This window comes from Nylanderia fulva, unplaced genomic scaffold, assembly GCF_048542155.1.
Source record: "Nylanderia fulva isolate GAGA-0341 unplaced genomic scaffold, ASM4854215v1 Scaffold5, whole genome shotgun sequence".
In the NCBI taxonomy this organism is placed as follows: domain Eukaryota; kingdom Metazoa; phylum Arthropoda; class Insecta; order Hymenoptera; family Formicidae; genus Nylanderia; species Nylanderia fulva.
The window spans coordinates 6,609,223-6,629,905 of record NW_028190587.1 but is presented as its reverse complement, the minus strand read 5'-3'; the positions used below and the strand labels follow the sequence as shown (position 1 = coordinate 6,629,905).

At 31.3% G+C, this 20,683-nt stretch overlaps 2 protein-coding genes across 2 annotated transcripts; both read right to left on the bottom strand.

Annotated features, from left to right (window-relative positions):
- Positions 1 to 370: 370 nt before the first annotated feature.
- LOC114941731 (uncharacterized) lies at positions 371 to 7,812 on the bottom strand. The gene is made up of 20 exons (XM_085487091.1): positions 7,593 to 7,812; positions 7,276 to 7,431; positions 6,891 to 7,168; positions 6,415 to 6,613; positions 5,959 to 6,312; positions 5,691 to 5,831; positions 5,386 to 5,538; positions 5,127 to 5,279; positions 4,904 to 5,028; positions 4,567 to 4,765; positions 4,137 to 4,204; positions 3,849 to 4,044; positions 3,619 to 3,734; positions 3,120 to 3,315; positions 2,626 to 2,934; positions 2,304 to 2,548; positions 2,066 to 2,141; positions 1,260 to 1,822; positions 707 to 963; positions 371 to 540 (listed from the first exon to the last, which is right to left on the bottom strand). Exons 1-20 carry the CDS (start codon positions 7,792 to 7,794, stop codon positions 399 to 401), a joined length of 4,128 nt encoding a protein of 1,375 aa, XP_085343217.1. The 5' UTR covers positions 7,795 to 7,812; the 3' UTR covers positions 371 to 398.
- A 1,696-nt stretch (positions 7,813 to 9,508) lies between these two features.
- Positions 9,509 to 14,819, bottom strand: LOC114941678 (uncharacterized). Its single transcript, XM_029316732.2, is given in 7 exon segments — positions 9,509 to 9,926; positions 9,928 to 10,102; positions 10,306 to 10,460; positions 10,532 to 10,905; positions 11,653 to 11,898; positions 12,879 to 13,140; positions 13,142 to 14,819. Coding segments are annotated over 7 exon segments (1,713 nt in total). The 5' UTR covers positions 13,511 to 14,819; the 3' UTR covers positions 9,509 to 9,794.
- Between the last annotated feature and the right edge of the window lie 5,864 nt (positions 14,820 to 20,683).

Here is a 20,683-nt window from a genome sequence, read left to right as displayed (position 1 = left end):
TCAATTATTGCAATTTTAATCATTTTGTTTACAGATTAAAATGATCTTCGTATCAATATTCATAAGGTGAAATAATATTTTTGAAATATTTTCTATATTTTATTTTATATTTTTTTATAAATTTCTTATATAATAATAAATTATGTATGAAATACATATATAAAAATAATAAAATATATATAATATAATAAATGTATACATATAAAAATGATAAAATATATAAAATAATAAATGTATAAATTCTTCAACTATCTTACGCAATCATATTTTAGAATAAATAAAAATATATGTTAGAAGTGGTCTGATTAGTAATTGATAACAAATTATTTTTATTTTAGGATATAAATATTTTAAATAAAATAATCTTTTATATTTCATAAACGTTAGGACTGCATTTTTTAAGTTGCATTTTCATATGTTTCTGAAAACTCTTTCTTCGAATTTGATATTGCGGATTCATTTTGTTTTTCAATTATTTGCAACAAAACCAAATAATTCATTTTGTCTTGCATTAGCTGTTTAGCCGATTTCTGTTTCTTTCTGTGAAAATCATAATCAGAATTTCAAAACGTACAGAGAATCTGTATTTAGAAATCGAAAAAATTGAGTCACAAGTTATATATTTGAAACTTATATATTTTGACAGATGTGATTAAATATAGCAGCTAGCAACACTAATATTATAATGTAAAATAAAATATAATACCTGCGATACAAATAAAAACCCAAGCCTGACAGAACGAGGAATAATAAAATTGGTATGATCCATGCTTCGTGATGCTTTGATGGAACTTCACCGATATGGATCGATTTCGCGAGCATGATTGGTTTGTTCCATAAATCATGTGCAATTACGATAACCACTATTTCGTATTGCTTGTGAGGTTTTAACGGGCAGTTTTTAGCATCGCCATAACTCTGATTGTCGCCCACCATGAATAGCTTACCAGCAAAGTCACTAGTCTGTCACAATTAAAAGCAAATATCATCAAAATATTCGATTTATAAAAAATAATTAATATTATATTAACTATTATATTAACTATTATATTATTATAATATAACAATTATGATTAAATGTGTATATTATAATTTAATAAAATTGATAATTAAATATGAAACATTTTCATTCTTAAAATAAAAATGTGTCTTTAAACATAATTATTTGATATTATTATTTAATTGTTTTTGAGCGTATTTTTCTTTTTTTTATTTAAACTTTTTCACAAAGTTTATGATAATAATTGTGACATACATACCGAAACTTCGGCAGCTTGCCAAGCGATATCGTGATTTTTTATATTCGCTTTAGCATGCAAACTCTTAGGTACTTCGGAATACTGTTCGCATGGATGGGGACCTTTTACTATTATGTGCATTTTGCTATCTTGCGTGTCGTTCAAAATTGAAGGTATGTTTAATATGATCATAGAATGAAACTTGTCGACCGCGACCTTCAAATCGCCATCAAAAGCTATAGTTAAAGGCGTTTCGATTTTTACGTAATTACTATCGCTAGTTACATTTGCAGTTGTTTCAGCTTGAATGAAAATGAAGTATGACGTTGACGGGAACAAATATAACCGCTCACTGTAATTACGCTTGTAATGTATCACCGGAAATTTATAATTATATGTTACATCGTCTACATCATGCGGCGATCTTCTGTCAAGCCCCTGTCTTCTCAAGTTAGAACAAACTTCATTTACACAAACGAGAAAAGTTTGCAGATGACCGCCCGTATTCCAAGGATGATTCCATTTTAAGTCAATTACACTATTGTTGTTGATTGTAAATGTTAAATTTTTAGGTGCGTCTGGTACTGAAAAATAATTCAAATAGTAAATCTTGTTAAAAGAAAACTTAATCTATAGTATATTTTACAAGACCTGTGAAGAAATTCCAAACTATTACCTGTTATAATTAACGACAAATTGAAGAATACACAAAAATATATAAAAGAGAATATATGTATATGATAATATGTACAAAAATTATATAAATTAATTGGTTTCTAAACGCAAGAAAATCTATAATACAAATCCAAAATTATGGAGTATCTTACTTGTATTATTAAGCATTTGATCAGTCACATTAACCGGAAGACTCGATTCAGAAACATTCATGTTGTACGCAAGAACCTATAAAAATACACGTCTTACATTATATGAATTACTTACACCCGATTTTTTTTATTTAAATTACTAAATTATTTTAAATCAAATAATAAAAATATATATAATAACAAATTGTTTTATTAAAAATTCTAATTTTCTAAAAATGTTATTCAAAAATTTTCCTACTTGAATTTTTGAATTTTTTGATGGTTTTTCAATAATGTTGCATATGTAATTGTCCCACAAATCACAAAACTCATTTACTTGAACTACTTGAATAGTGTGACAAAAATTATCGCATAATTGAATGCTATAATGATGCAGTTTTCCATTGAGAGGTGGACGTGGACTCTGCCATCTTAAATGTATCATTTCAACTTTTTGGCGAGTATCAGTCTCGACGACTTCCAAATTCATTACACTAGGCGGAGCTGTTATTTTAATCATGTCGTAATTGTGTTGAGATAATTTATCTAATATAAATAAATTGTAATGTAAAATGTGTTACCTCTTGGCGGAGTATCAAATTCATATTCTTGATAAGCGTTGACATTTTCTGTGCTCTCAAAATCTCTTATCACGTAAATTCTTGCCGCGTATCGTTCAACACCGTATAATTTTGGTGTTATATTATCTAGATTTAAAAAATTTAACGTGGTTTGTCTGGTTTGACGAAAGTCTTTTACAGCGTTGCTAATTCCGCATATTTTTATCCTAGCTTTAATCGGTCCCAAAATCGTCGTGCAATCTTCAGGCGGACTCCACGATAATATCCAGCCTTGCACCTTCGGTTGGGTGAATACTTCGGTTGGTATCTCTGTAAAGTTGTTGATAGTTACTATTAAATATAATTAACTCATAAGTGTAAAAGAATTTAAGTTGGAAGTCTGCTAGTCATATTACGAAATTATTGAAAAAAATTAATTAATTACATTAAATCATAATATTTTATCTTTAGTTTCAAATATAGTTATGATAAATAATTATAATATTCGTATATACCATGGCTTGAAGTTGAAACGTTTTTCTCTGTAGGCGTGCTGCTATATCGTGAATTATAAGCTATGACCTGTACGCCATAAAACGCGTACGGGTGTATATTCGTGATATTAATATTTGTGATGTTTGGCGATGTAGTAATTAAGTGATTTTTTGACATAGTTAAATTTAAGTCCCTACAACCGTAATATTGTTTAATCTGTTGAGAAATAGAAAAGAATTTTTAGAATACAAAATTAAAATAATAAAAGGTTAAAACTAATTTAAAAATTCACATTAAGAAAATACTACAGTTAAAATAAAAATTAAATATATATATTATATTAACTTGGCAAATTTAATTTAATTTTACTGTTTATAATTTACTGATATTTTAAAGAGTATACAAAGCTTTGTGTAAAATTAAATAATTTTTGTTAATAATCTCTTTTCTTATATAAATATCTTATATACATATAAACTCTTATAACTATGCGTGGACATAAACTTAATATTTATTTACCTTTACAATTATTTCATATCTTAATATTTGTCCATTAGGTTTATTTGGAGGTTTCCAAATTACATTAAATGTAGTCGACAAAGTCATTACTTGCAGATGTAATACTTCAGATGGAACTGTAGATATTTATAGAATGGATATTTACAGCACTTAAATACATGTGTACGAATATTCGTTTACAAATATACACATTTTTACTGTACACATCTATAAAATCAAATCAAACTCACCGCTCTCGAGTGTGCGAATTTGCTGGGAGAACAGCTTGTTAGTATTATGATATACAGTTATATTGAAAAAAGTATATGGTGTCAACTGTGTCAAGTTAAAAGGAAATGACGTAGCTGATGTACTCCAAATTTGATAATAATTGTTTATATTTTGGATTATTAAGTGATACCAATTCGCCGGACATGAAAATTGTGACTGAAAGAGAAAAATTAAGAAATTACATTTTTTTTAAATATTATACAATAAACACATGCAAAAATTCTTTAAATACTAAAATATTTACGTACACGCTGACCAATTTGCCAGTTAATTGTTATGTTTGTTTCTCCGGGCTTTACATCAAAACTTTTAACCGCTAATTTGTTAAAAAAGATATCATAATAAATACATAACAATATAGGTAAAAGCTTATTAAAAAAATAATATTTTTGTTAAATAATAATAAAGGTAAAGAAAATATTTATTCAGTCTGCGTATGTATGTATGTGTAGTATCACATTTTACATTTGCAAATATTTAAGTTTTTTTATAAATCATTTTGTATCAGTTTTAAAAATTTATACATCTTAATTGCGGCATAATAATACAAAAATAATAACTTTGATAATAATAATTATTATAAAGTATTTTATATACAATAAAATAGAATATTGTAAATAATAAAACACATTGAATTTTATACTAATGTCATCTAAAGAAATATCAAGGCACACTTACGATTACACTTTGTTTCAACATTTTTCCAATCACTACGTATAAACATTTCAGTCCCCTCAATATGTAATTCACATTGAATTGAATAAACAACACCGGGTGTTAAGTTTTCAAAATAACCTATCAACTGCGTCGTATTCGAAAATACCGGTTTCCGATGATAATTAATTCGCTGTAAAAAATAGATTTTAAAATTATTTTTCTTCTCTTATTTTTCCTCACATTAAGAGATATTATTTTGAGATATTTTTGTCAATTATAAGTTTGATTTAATTTATAAACGCATATCAAAAAAACTTAATATTTCAATAAATATAGAATAATATTGAATAATATTTACTTTGAGAATCCAACGATAAAAAATTGTTATTTTTTTGTACTCTTTCCTCCATGTAAAAGGAATAATGGCCTGAATACTTGTACTGTTTATAAAAGTAACTTCAATTGAGTTTAATTTGTCTATTTCTGAAAAAATTCATTAAATTGTACTTGTTTTATACAATTTGAATAATCTAGCGAAGCAATAGCACGATAGTTATACGTTACACATAAAAGATAATTACTTGATTGGCATAAAGGTGTTATGTAAAGATCCTCGCATCCATCGTTACACACTCCAGTTATTGTGTCACATATTTGTTCAGAGAATGAAGTTCTGTTGCGACACGCACCGCATATTTTTTGGCAGCCATAGCCGTATGTGTTCCCCTCACAAGCTGAAAAATTCAATTTAGTTAAATGTACATAAGAGCATTGCGTATGTAAAGTGAAAATATAAATAGCTTAGATAATATCGCTAAATCAACCGTTAGTTAGACTTACGGTTTGAACAAATGCTTCCCAAGTATCCTGGAGGACACGTGCAACCATCTTTATAACAAATTCTAATTTCTCTGCAATTAGTGATATTATTCAGATATTTGCAAGGAATCAAACATTGCGGTCCAATTTTTCCTTTAGGACAATTTGCAAAATCTAAAAAGAAATCATTTTTTCAACTACAAAATAATGTTTCTAAATACACCATTCTAAAGATTTAACAAAAAAATGTGATATTATTAATTATAGAATCCAATTATAGAAATAAATTCCAATTATAGAAAATAAATAACATTTTTATTAATTACCCAGTGTCATGTTTGGCTTGGCGTCTAATATAGAATTTACGATGGCACTATTGGTGTAAAATAATTTTTGACATATCACAGGCCAAAAATAACTATTGATGTTTTCAAAATGATTATGGCGCATAACACTCCATCTTAAAGCTTTTAAACAATGACTATTAGACGAATTGTATATAAAAAATAACTAATTTCCTGAAAGATCTTTCAAATTATTCGACAAACATGTAAATCAAATATTTAGTGTTAAATAAGTTGTGTCAAAACTTACAAGAAAGCAAACCATTTTTAGGACATTGACGAACATTTGCTATAGCCCATAATGGACTGGAACTATGAGCGTTGAGTTTAGGAATCACTTCGATTACCACTCTATTAAAACGGGTTGAAAATTTTCTCTTAATTAGAACGGATTGCCACATGGGCAAGCCATGATTTGTCGTGCGTGATGAACTTTTTACATTTACCGCATGTAAGATATTGTAATTTGTAGAATTACGTAACTTTATATCCACCTCGCATTCTGCGCAGAGACCAATAAACATTTGTATACATATTCTATCATCGAATTGAGCGATGGGACTCGTCAAAATTGTATTTTCGTAAATTGTGTGCAAAAAATTGTCTGAAACATACATTTAGAAATAAGTTTTTGTGGTCGATATCTTTAAGTATTTGAAATTATTTTTTACTGATTGATTAAAATATCTTCGTTGATTGTACTCACATATATGAAGTCGAAACAGTATTGTTGGGCTGCTTCTGATAAACATTTGATAAGATTTTCCAGTGCTCAATAATTTTGAACTTTCTGTATCCTGGTACGTCATAATCAAGTTATGAGTATCATAAACGGATATATTCCGAGTCACAGAGTTCCACGTAATGATAAACGATCGCCACTCAAATTTAGATAATGGCATATGCTGTTAATTGATTATCAATCGTTTAAATTGATTTATTACAAATTCATTTAAATTCAGATTTTTCTTTAAACAGTTTTATAAATAATAAAAATAAAGTTATAATTTAGGTTTTTCTTAAAACGGCTTATCATAAATGATTAAAAAATAGTTCTAAAGTTTAGTATTTTTACGATTTTTAATTATAGAAATAAAGTTTCAACTGTATAAGCTTAATTATAATATTTTAATAATATATAAATAAAAGAAAGTTTAGGGAGGAAATTATGGTATGTCTTACGTTGAAAGAAACTTGTGCTTTGTTACAGATTGAATTACGGGGGGGAAAATCGCCGATTAAAGGGACTCCCGTCTTGCATTTTCGTATGATGGACATACTATTGCTCCAACCACCTATTATGATCCAATAGCATAGATGCCTGTGATAATTTTTACCGTTGCAAATTAATATATGCGCGTCGCTAGACGCACGAATCGAAACGGAGAGCGTTGCTGCGGTAGTATTTTCGATATATATATGTTCATATTTAATATCTCTACTTGTATATTCTTTAAATTCTGAAAATTTTAAGTACACATTTCTTAAAATGTTTTTACGACTATTTAACGTCGTAATGTATTCTATAGATATCGCAATTTTTTGTGACACTTCTTTGCACTTTTACCTTCCCATCGCTGATCATGTACCGGACCCATAGGTGTTTTAAGAGAACTCGTGAGCTTCCAATCCTGTTGACTCCACGCTGTTAAACAGTTTTCGTCTGCATTCATTTTACAATTTATTGTGCAATCTGGAACTCCTCCACTTAAATAATCAAATGCTGAAATAGTACACCAATGATTTGTATATTATCGTGAGTAATTGATAAACATAAATTTTTAACAGATAAAATATAATAAAAATTTTACTTGAAACAAAGAACAAAATTTTTTAAACAATATACACAAGACTGTAAAAAATATTTTTATCTTAATAACTTACGTATTGCGTTGTATTTGTATGAAGCAGATTGCAAGTATAAATGACCGTTCCACACTAGAGCGCCGCCATCGTCCTTCGAAACACATATTAATTTTCTTTCATATCCTGTGCGTACATTATATTGATTTCCGCGTAATACGGTCACTCCTTCAGAAATATGTAAAACCTGACTCACGAAGAGAAGGAACATTAACGCGTTCATTATCACTTCTTTTATTGCCAACAAAGTACGTGTTGTCTAACAATCATTAAGTAAATTAGACGAGTTGTATTCTCACACTGTGTGTGAGAATAAATCATATATATAATACTACAGTCAATTTACTTCACATCGTCACTTTATTAAGTTTTTCAATGAATTATTGCACGAGAAAGTAATTCTAAATGAGTACACTCGAACAAAATGCAGGTTTCACTTTAGCAATCTGATTGAAATAACAACACAATGAGAAAATAATAACATAAATAAATTTTGTTTCCAAACTATTTGTGTCTTCCACCGTTCGAACTACTGAACAGTAATAATTTAGACGTCAACTGGTTTTGGAAAAAAAAACTCAACTTTTTTCGAGTGAATACACGATAACAGATTTCGTATCTGATAAATACGACTGACGCATTAGGAAGTGACGATTTAAGGGACTATTTTTATATTATGGGATTTAATGGAATATTCTTATATTATTTTCTATACACTAAATTATTGAATAAATTATAATAAAGTATATAATAAAATATAAAAAAGTACTTGATAGAAATGGAGAAGGATATACACGCACATACAATAGCAAACTCTGCATATTGTAGTATTAAATTTTACACAATTTTTACATTTTGTAGAACAATTTTTATTATATGAAAAATATGTCATTATGTTTTCGACTCAGAATTTTTGTACTATTTTAAGACAATTATTTATAGCTCAAAAATTGCCTTGCATAGCGATATAATGATGTTAATAAGTACATCTAATTTAAAATATGCCAGCTCTTAAACTATTCTTATTTAATAGGAGTATATTTGTGCGTCATCAGTCATTGTACACATGCGCGTTAGATGACTAATTGGAAAATTAGACATTAAGATATATGTGTTCGAAAAACATATATATATAAATATATAAAGTAAAAATTTGTAAAATTTTTAATTAAATTTCTTAATTTAAACAGAGACTATCTAACAGCGATAGTGCTTATATAAATAAAGATTTACTTTTTATACATTTCGAATCAGCTTAAATCTCATTGTGTATGTTTGATCAATTATAGAGTGAGTATTTAAGAGTTCAAGGGGAAAGAAATTAAAACGAACTAATATAAATTATTTTTGACAGCTTTAAAATCTTTAAAAAATATCATTTACAATTTCATTTGGAATATAATTTTTGCAATGTTCTCTTATATATAGTAGGCACTCTTTGCATAAATCATGATTTTAAACTCAATTAATCAATAATAGGCCAACTTAACGAGCTAGATTGTTTAGGATGTTAAATAATTTTTGATTAAAAGCCATTCAAAGGTTTGTTGATTAATGTGTTGAAGACATTATGTAATATTTTATAATTTGTTTAAAATGATATATCTATTTTTAAATTATAAGAAATTGTAATTACTTACATGTGTGTTGAGTCGTAAAATTTTAACAATTCTTATTAAATATAATGTTCTTGTATATAAAACTGTTATAAGACATGATCATTTTTTGTGAGTCAGTAACAAAACTAGTATTTAATTCGATATTATAGAGTTATATAAGTGTTTTCATAATATGTTATTTGTATAATATTATTTTTCAACTTTTGATACTCAAACTGATGAGGATTAAGTAAAGTCGAAACGTTTTTGTAAATTTGATATACTCATCAAATTAAACTGTAATGAGATCTAATTAGAATTTCTTATAAAATTAATTTATCGACATCTAATAAATTACGCGGTCTAAATTGATTTATTAATTATTATTTGTTTGACTACACTCTAGCCAATCAATTATTGCGATTTTAATCATAATTTTGTTTACAGATGAGGTAAAATATTTTTTTCAAAATATTTTTTATATTTTATTTTATATTTTTTATAAATTTCTTGGATAAAATAAATTCTTCAACTATCTTACGCAATCATATTTATACACATCTTTCTCTCAGAAGGACAATTCTAAGATACACGTATAGTTATTGTCGTGTTAGATCGAGATAGCCTAAGGGGAGAATCGTGGTATCCAAGAGTGCACTCGTCTGTGACGTCCGAAACTGCATCTCGGCTTCAGAAGAGCCAACAGGGCGAGACCAGCGCCTAAAACCGACACGCCACATAAAGCGCCGGCTGTGATAGTCGTGGAGAGGAGTGCCGTCTTTCGGAGATTTAGTAGCTAGTAGCAGAAGACCGGCGCAGCTAAGTGCCGCAAGTCCAGCCAGACCAAGTCCCGTCCAAGTTCTTCGTAAGCTTCTGCATGCGCCCGCTAAAGCGCAACAGGCACCGCAACCAACCGCACTATCAAAGTAATATCTAAAATCCGAGATTTTCATTATTAAATATATGTGTATATTATAATTCATAAAATTATTTAAAATATGTTTTTTTATAAATAATGTGTCCTTTCTTTCAAGCGTTTGCTATTCAATTTCATGTTGAATCTTATAATTTGTTATTTGGAAAATTTCTTTCTTCAAAACGCTTTGAAAAAAATTAAAGGATTAATAACATCTTACCTTCTTCCTTGAGACCAGGATAAGTAGAGAGCGAGGCCGCACGTCAAAAGACCGACCAGTATCAGCAGAATTGGTGCATTTCTTCTTTCGCCCTTATCTATACCGCTCGCCAAGGTTGTATTCGCCTCGCTATTCGGCGGAGATAACGGTGGTACCTGAACAAATCGCATTTCTGTTAGACGAGTAATTATTTTCATTTCTTGCCTTCTACGTCATCATCACTTACGACGGCGGTACGTGCCATGAACGCGCTCTCGACGCTTTGATAGTTCTTCTGATCGGCAGGCACCACGTGGTACCTGGGCGATCCGGACATCATCGGCATAGACTCCAAGTTGCTTTCCATGTAGGCGTAGCGAGGTGGTGGTTCGTTGTGACTCAGGTTCATCAGATCGACCGGTGCGGTACCCACGTAGCGAAGCCGGCCGCAATTGTTGGCTGGACAAACGTCCTGCTGCCTGGAAGAGTTCTCCAGCAGAGGAAGGCACCTGCGAGCTGATGATTCCTTGTTGGGCGTCGACGTTTGGGGTCCCGTGAGCGAGAAGACTCGACTCTGAGGCGTACCTTGAGGAGTTGTGCGCGTCGGACTGAAGGTACGACCTGAACGAAGCGAAAAGTAAATCACGTATGATGAAGAGTATATATATATATATATATATATATATATATATATATTGCACAATTTTTTTCTTTATTATTGTATATAAATAAAGATCAGTTTGATTTGCTTTGATGGAATTATAATTAATTCATTATGAGATTCTGTTGATTCAAAAGCAACAGAATTAAAAATTCCAATAAACTAAAAAACTCCCGATTTTTCTCCGTAATAGTAAATAAATTCGATAAAAAATCAATGTTATAACAATAAAATTTTGTATCTTCATTTAATTTAGAATATTTAAATAATGACGGAAGATGATACAAGATGATTAAAAAAAAATAAACTGAACAATTATGATCTTTGTCAGGTGCCTCAAACAAACGAATTTCCGAGAAAAGAAGCTATGAAAAACAATATTGAGATGCCAACGGAAAAAAATCAGGAACACAGCGTCGAGTATTTTAAACATCTATTATACAATGAAAGAGAGAGGCTTAAAAAAAATTGCGAGCATTGGAGCAAAATGTCAAGAGACGTTAAAGAAGATATGCGATGTCATATTAACCAAGCGGTGAGACAAACGACTTTATTAATAAGCAAGAAATTTCCCCAATTTTATGGCTTAATATTGATCAGCGAAAAAGGTGATGCTGACGAAAAAAAAATATTAATTAATGTTTAATTTATGTATCGTCATTTTCTATTGCAGGTGTGATTAGAGGGAACAACAATGAGTTTCGTACCATTGGGTGAGCTGCCAGGAGTGAGGGCTCTTCTCTGCGGCGTGCTGATTTGATTAAAGGATTGTTGTCTCTTCGGCGATAGGGTTCTCTCTTCGGATCTTGATCTCGGCTTCTTAGGCGTCGATAATATCTCATGGAGCTTCTGCGTGGCTAGGTTGTTTTTCGGCGACATCGAGATTTCTTGCGCGTTTCTCTCGGGAAGTGCCGGCGGAATCTCTTCTTGCATAGGCACTCTGATGTAACGACCTGTGTAATCGTAAATTACAATTTAACGCTTTAATATATATATTTTTAAATCTTTATTCTTTTTATTCAAGAATGTAGATAGAATTTATATTTATTTATATACATTATTCTTATTTAACATTTTTATATTATAATCTTATTAAAGAATCAAAGAGAGGGTAAAAAAAGATTATTATTAATAATAATTAAATTTAAAAAATTAAAAACTTTAATATATATTTTTATACATCTATTTTTTCCTTATTCAAGAATATAGAATTTATTTATATACATCATTCTTATTTAACCTTGTGCAATTTTATGAAAGAATCAAGAAGAGAGTAAAAATAATTATTATTAATAATAATTAAATAAAAACATTGAAAACTTTAATATATTTTTATATCTCTATTTTTTCTTTACTAAGAACGTAGATAGAATTTATATTCATTCATATAATTCTTATTTAACATTCTTATGCAATCTTATTGAAGAATCAAGAAAGGGGTGAAAAAGATTATTGTTAATAATAATTAAATAAAAAAATTATTTTTATACATCTATTTTTTCTTTGTTCAAGAATATAGAATATTTCCTTATACACATCATTCTTATTTAACATTCTTGTGCAATCTTATTAAAGAACCAAGAAGGGGTAAAAATAATTATTATTAATAATAATTAAATGAGAACATTGAAAACTTTAATATATTTTTATATCTCTATTTTTTCTTTACCAAGAATGTAAATAGAATTTATATTCATTCATATAATTCTTATTTAACATTCTCATGCAATCTTATTGAAGAATCAAGAAAGGGGTGAAAAAGATTATTGTTAATAATAATTAAATGAAAAAAATTATTTTTATCTTTGTTCAAGAATATAAAATATTTCCTTATACACATCATTCTTATTTAACACTTTTGTGCAACCTTATTAAAGAACCAAGAAGGGGCTAAAAAAAGATGCCCATGAAGAATAATGCAAGAAAAAAGTACCCTGCGGAGTGTTGATGTGCCGCGGCGCCGATTTGGCGTTGCTCCATTGCAAACCGTCTTGGTAATCCTGGTAGTCCTGATCACCCGGTATAACCGCGTATCTACCGGCATTATTACTTCGGCACGTCTGCGGCCCTCCTCGATCGTCTTGGTTGGCCGCCGGTGCGGAACGTAGTTGCACCTGCTGCTGCGGAATGAATTCGTACCTGGACGAGGCAACCACGCGCGGCAACCGGTCTCTCTCGTCCTGCTGTTGCTGCCCGCGAATACTCGTACTGCGAGGACTGGCTGTAAGTCACGCGAGGCTCCTCCACCGGAAGACTGGCGTATCTCCTGTGAGCACTGGCAGGGGCACTGCTGTTCTCCAGGTAACAATACCGATCCCGGGATCCGCGAGCGTCGTCCAGCGTCGTCTCCGCCGGCGCCTGGAAGGCCGGATTGCTCTGACCGGAGGCGTGCAATTGCAATTGCAACGGCGGCGGCGGAGGCGGCAGATCGTCGGCTCCTTGAAACTGCTGCGGCGGCGGCGGCAGGTCGTTGACATGATGATCGTCCGGGATGTACTCCGATTGACGGCAGAACGAGGGATTGGTGTAGCAATGCACCGGCGCTGGTTCGGACGTTTGCGCCATGATTGTCGTGATTCGCGATTTAGCTCATCGAGCGACTTTGACGAAGGGCAATTTTTTTTTTTTTTTTGCGATGTTAATGTTCGTGTTGAAAATTCCCTGGTTCAAGATTGGTCGAGGGAAGAATTCGGTTGATTAGTTGAAGTCTGATTCTTGAATGAATCTGACATTGACTCGCGGAGAAATAAATTTGGATTTAGCTCATCGAGCGACTTTGACAAAGGGCAATTTTTTTTTTTGCGATGTTAATGTTCGTGTTGAAAATTCCCTGGTTCAAGATTGGTCGAGGGAAGAATTCGGTTGATTAGTTGAAGTCTGATTCTTGAATGAATCTGACATTGACTCGCGGAGAAATAAATTTGGATTTAGCTCATCGAGCGACTTTGACGAAGGGTAATTTTTTTTTTGCGATGTTAATGTTCGTGTTGAAAATTCCCTGGTTCAAGATTGGTCGAGGGAAGAATTCGGTTGATTAGTTGAAGTCTGATTCTCGAATGAATCTGACATTGACTCGCGGAGAAACAAATTGGGACGTGAATGATTAAGTCTGAGGCTGAGCGTTATTAACCAAATGAACGCGTAACGAAGTTTCAAGGACTTTCTTCTTCACGAACTTTCACTTCACGTGACTTCCGTGTGTCCAGAATAAAATTCTTCTCCTATTTGTGTGTTATGCAAAAATGAAAAATGATGAACGATGTTTTGTTGGAAAGTTTAGCAATGAAAGTTCACTTAAACCTCTCGCGAGAATTTCAGTAAAGTTGATCAATGTTAAGCATATTTTTCTTTATCAGTCACCAAAAATACATGATAACGTCGGAATTTAAGGTCGATTGATAAGGATCACTAATGTGTTGCTAACGTAAACAGGAGATCGCCAAGTTTCCAATGCGAAGCTCACTATTTGTGTCGGCGTTGAGGTAATTTCGTGTGTCAATCTGCAAAGTTTCTTACACATCTTTCTGCACAAATTTGGCACAACGTTCCAAAATTTATCGACGTTATTAACTCGTAGCAAACCCGCCTTTTTCAACAATAAAATTGCATTATCTTACGCAGAGCGATTTTCCACCGATCACGCAATTTCTTGGGAAAAAAGGACACGGTCATGAAATAATCCAAAGTTTCTTAAATGACGTGTTTTTATAGCCGGTTCACTTGTTGAGAATTCATGTAATTTTTGCAGTTTTTGAATTTTAAACTTGAAAATTGTAATTCTTAAGTAATAAAATCGACCAAAAATTACATAATAAAATATGACGTTTCAAGAATAGTCCATTAAGAATGCGCGCTATCCATGCGATGTGCTCACGTCGGTTGCCTTCGACAAACTGCCTCGCGCGGGTTCCCTTAACAGCAGATGCGCAAAGGGCGTTTCTCTATACGTTCCCTCGCGTATCTGTGTATGCACGGTTGCTCGTATGGGGTTGTCGCGGGATTTCACGTAATACGGGCCCGGTGTCCCTTCGCACAGGGTGGGGGCCCTTGAACTACAGTACATTTCGTCCAGAATTTTGACCGTTGCTTCAACGTGTCATCGTAATTTAAACTTTAAATGTCTGCCCAAGAATTCGCCTGTCATCACAGTAAACTGGAATTTTCGTGCTTCAATATAAACAATTTTTGTATATTTTATTTCAATGTGAAATCTATACTTGTTATAATATTTTTTTTTGCTTTTCTCGGTGAATATTTTTTAATATTTTTTTTTCAGATTGTATAAAAACAGAGAGAAATAACAAATAATTGTCTTGTTAAAATTTTTTAAAGATACATTGAGAATGAACAATGCGCAATCAAAATATATATACACTTGTCAGAATTTTATATACATATTATTTGTAGGGACTTAATCTTACATTTAAATGTGTCAAATTACTTGGCTTCGATTTCTATTTTTGAGTTTGATTTTTTTATTTCTTTTAATAAATTGCAAATTATATATAATTTTTTGACGTGTAAGAAAATAAAAATAATCTTTAATCAGACGGAAGCAAAGAACTCAGAATGAGGCTACCGTAGTCAATTTTCTGGGCAGCTGCCGCGACGGTTGAGAGACGCGTGCCCCGATAGTAACAGCTGCTCCAACACGAATGCATTTCGGTCGTTATCTTGCTTTCTCTCTTTCTCGTTGTGCACTGAATGTATTTCTCTTACGGGTATCGGCAAGTTAACGGCTGAAAAGTCACTTTAAATGAAAGGATCCGAAACGGTGCGCGTGGCCCACAAGACGGGAGCGTTTTTCAGGAACCTTTTGCAGGGTTGACACTCTCGTGAAAGTGTAAAAAAATATGTAAGATAATAAAAAATCAGATCCTTCTAATCAATATATCTTTACGATCCAATTGTACAATTTTCACTCTTTTTAACGAGCATTTTGTCATTCTTGGAAAAACTATTCTAGGTTCTTTTACTGATTTATTTTTTTATAATAATCCTACGAAACCTTTTTTTCAATAATACATGATGAGCAAAATCTGACAGTTTGTTTTCCATTTAAATTTTATATTTATAAGTAGATCTATTCATATAAATGTATATCAAATTATGTCAATATATATTTTTATATATTTAGATAAATATATATAATATAATTTTAACAAATTTTAAGCAATAATAATTAAGAAAAATTATAAAGCATTTACTCTCCTTTGGAATAAACACTGGAATTTATTTGCACATTTAATTTAAAAAGTGAAACTAACAAAATAATTAAAAAAATTAAGAAAAAACGAAAAATAAAAAAAATAATTTGCACATTTAATATAAGAAACAATGAAACTAACAAATCGGCAAAAAAATTAATTATGCCCCCGCCTTAAAAAATTGTGCGAACCCATGCTTGTATATAGTATATCTGTAATATTATGTATTATGATATCTCTGTATGTTATTTCTCATTCATCTAGAAATTGCGATGCTCCGAAACAAAACGCGATGTTAGATGTCACTGTGATTACTCTGATTAGTATAATCGGGCACACGCAAGAGCGTGCACCCACGTGCAACCTGTCCCTGGATGCACGCACGTTTTCCCGGCTTGTCTTGCACGCAATCTCACAGATACTTATATCGCGGTTGTCCCGTTGCGCGGAGTCACGGCTTAATGTAGCAATTGATTTCTCTTCAATGTCTCTCGAGAACGCGATCGATCATTCGCTCGAACGAATTTATGCGAATCCAAAACGAACGATCTCGCCGGAAGTCCGATGTCTCCGACGACATGGACGCACGATCTGGAAAGCGGTGTCATAATTTCCGCATGAACGATCCGGATTCCGCATGAAATATCGAGACGATTTTGTTGCAACCTCCTCCTCGTGAAAGTCCTCTCTTCGATCCTTTCCTTCCTCGCGTTTCTTGCGATGCGTCGAAAGATTCTCGCACCGTTATGTCGCGGCTACTGCGAGTTATATATTTTCTCGATGGTCCTTCTAATTGCGAAACTACCCCAATAATAATACTGTTAGCCAATCGTGGTCCTTATGCGATCGTGAAGAAATCACTTGAAAAAAAAAAATAGTAATCGCTCTCGCGCGGTTTTACTCTCTTATTTTTGCGAAAATAGCTTAGTCCATTAAAGTAATAATCTTAAACGTTAATCTTGAGATGCTTTTCAGTCTATCGCCTCAATCTTTAAATTATGCTGTTAGGAAATAGTTGCGATATTTTGCACGATTTTTAAAACTTTGCCACCGATATAGTGTTGCAACAGTTGCTCTCGACGCAAAATTCAAGTTGTTCTTCTACGAAGCAATTATTTCGCACCAATTGCATTATTATTTATTTGACAATTCAAGTTTCTACATAGCTTCAGAGAAATTTTCTATAATATAGCGGTACGTAAGTAGGAAAGAAATTTGACATTTGTGTAATGAAACAGGTCGTTGATGAATTTCACTATAAATGTAAAAAAGTGACTTATACCTATAAGATTAAATTCGCTAAATTTAGATTTATCTGCTGATTATTTTTTTGACAATTCAAAAATTATTTGTTTGACAATTCAAGTTTCTACATAGCTTCAGAGAAATTTTCTATAATATAGCGATACATAAGTAGGTAAGAAGTTTGACATTTGTGTAATAGAACAGATCGTCGATGAATTTCACTATAAGTGTGAAGAAGTGACTCTTACCTATAAGATTAAATTCACTAAATTTAGATTTATCCGCTAATTATTTTTTTGACAATTCAAAAATTATTTGTTTGACAATTCAAGTTTCTACATAGCTTCAGAGAAATTTTCTATAATATAGCGATATGTAGGTAGGAAAAAATTTGACATTTGTGTAATGAAACAGATCGTTGATGAATTTCACTATAAGTGTGAAGAAGTGACTCTTACCTATAAGATTAAATTCACTAAATTTAGATTTCTCCGCTGATTATTTTTTTGACAATTCAAAAATTATTTGTTTGACAATTCAAGTTTCTATATAGCTTCAGAGAAATTTTCTATAATATAGCGGTACGTAAGTAGGTAAGAAGTTTGACATTTGTGTAATGAAACAGGTCGTTGATGAATTTCACTATAAATGTAAAAAAGTGACTTATACCTATAAGATTAAATTCACTAAATTTAGATTTATCCGCTGATTATTTTTTTGACAATTCAAAAATTATTTGTTTGACAATTCAAGTTTCTACATAGCTTCAGAGAAATTTTCTATAATATAGCGATATGTAGGTAGGAAAAAATTTGACATTTGTGTAATGAAACAGATCGTTGATGAATTTCACTATAAGTGTGAAGAAGTGACTCTTACCTATAAGATTAAATTGACTAAATTTAAATTTCTCCGCTAATTGAAAGCGGCAGGTGCTTGGCCAAATATACGCTTTTCACTTAAGCTCATCAGATTATTAACAACCATTGAATGATCAACCTGACTGTAAGAGACATTATAAGAGATGACCTCGATGTTTGAAGTGACTTTTTTAATGAAAACATTTTTCTTGCTTCATTTCTCAGCTCGTTAAATTAGACAACGGCGTTTGAAAGTGAATGCATAAGGCTGATTAATTTTTCACTTATTATAATCTAGTCGAGGCGATAATAAAGTCGAGACAGTGCGCTCTTTCTTTGTTTCACGTGTATTTCTCTCATCGAAGTGGGAGAAACGTAATCCGTGCAACTGATTCCTCAGCAATAATCGAACGAAAAGGTCGTGTACCGAACCCACACGTCGTGTTTCTGCAGCCAACAACAAAGATTAGCTCATGCGCAATTCTCAGCGAAGACCCTGGGATACGTTTGCTCTCTGAGAGTTACCTTCGATTATAACGGGACTTTCATAATGGGAGGAAGGGTCATGTTTTCGCGAGAGGCAAGTGAAGTCAATTGACTACCTACCCTAAAAGAAAATCAGTCGAATGGAAAAACTCAAGCACCATGTACGAAATTCCACTTCAAAAATAACGCACTTATTAGACAGTTCGGCCAAACTGTCAAACCATGTAGGGATACGATCAAGGAAATTTGTTTAGCTATTCTGACATTCTTCCTATTTTCTTTTTCCATTCATGCGCCTCTTTATTATTCCTCCTTGGTTCACACACATGGCCGAACGAGAGAGACAACAAAAGGAAAATTTAAGATGATATCTGCCTTCTCTCATTGTCAAGATCGTTTCGCGCATGAGCGCAAGCCGTCAATGATGTGAACAAGGCTTAATACGAAGGTACGCGCTTATCCGACGCTGTTCTCCGTTGTCCCTTTCACTGCGAGTTGGCTGCGTGGGAGGCTCGTTTGGGATTTCGTAGTAATTTCAACGAGGACTAGTCTTCGTAGTTCAGTCGTTACTCAGGTGTCGCGTACGAGAGATCGTTTATCAAGCTGCGAGATGCGGTTCCCGAAATCTCGTTCTTTCCAAGTTGAAAGCAACTTCCAGCGCGACGACAAATATCGAATGTAATTGACGTTGTCGGTGAAAACACCTGGAACAAGTTTGTAAAATTTTAATATATGCGTGTGCATGTGTGTGTTTCTTCATAAATATAATATTTATACATAAAGTTAGAATAACACTTAAGTATAGTGATTTACTGTCTTCTTTATTATGTTGGAATTTTTTCAAGATTTCTGAGAAAGTAAAAATGCCTATTATTTGCATTAATTAATTTAATTTAATATTTTATTTTAATATTTAATATATAATTTATAAATATTTAATATTTAAAAGAAAATTAAATATTTAAATATTTAATACTTAAATTATCATCTATTTCAAAATATAAATATTATCAATAATAATAAATATAAATTAAAAATTTCAGAAGGATTGCGTGTCTTTAATTTTCGGGTCAATTTCAATGTTGTCGTGTCTAATTGTTCGTCATACTTTGTAACTACTGGATTTCGAAAGAAAACCTTACTCGTAAAAATGCCTATTATTTGCGTTAATTAATATTTGATAGAATAAAAGATTTAATATTTTTATTTAAATATTTAATATATAATTTAAATATCTAATATTTAAAAGAAAATTAAATATTTAAATATTTAATACTTAAATTATCGTGTATTTCAAAATATAAATTTACTAAAATTTTTATCGAAGATTCACACGATTTAACGTATTAATTCGAGGAAATATAGACGCGCTCGTAATATCTATAATCTTGGTATTTCGTAATCAATTGCATAATGTGTCGGCACGAGAAAAAATAAAAGATCCAGCGCAACATGACGTGTATCTAATCGGTAAGCCTATTGAAACGCGATAAAAAACCACAAATAATAATATATTATCCATATAAATCATATATCATGTTCATCATTATCTATATAAATTACATTTCGCGAGATCTAAAAGTCTACGTTTCGCGTTTATTTAATTGCGACTCTAAATTAAAGTTTTCACTCTCCATTATGTTACATCTCATTATTTTATAAATTGTATTTTTTCATTTTTTTATTATATTAATATATTATTATATATTATATTTTTTATTATATAATTAAATTTTCTTATTATATATATATTTTTATTATATATTTATTATATATTTTATTATATATATTTTTAAAAAATTTTCTTTTAATCTCATCCATTCTAGAATGAAAAAAAAAGAATCCGCAATTCCGGAAGCAATCCTCGGCATAAAATCTAGTTTCATTTTTACCTTACTTATGACAGAAATGTTGATTATAATACAATGCGGTCGCGTGTG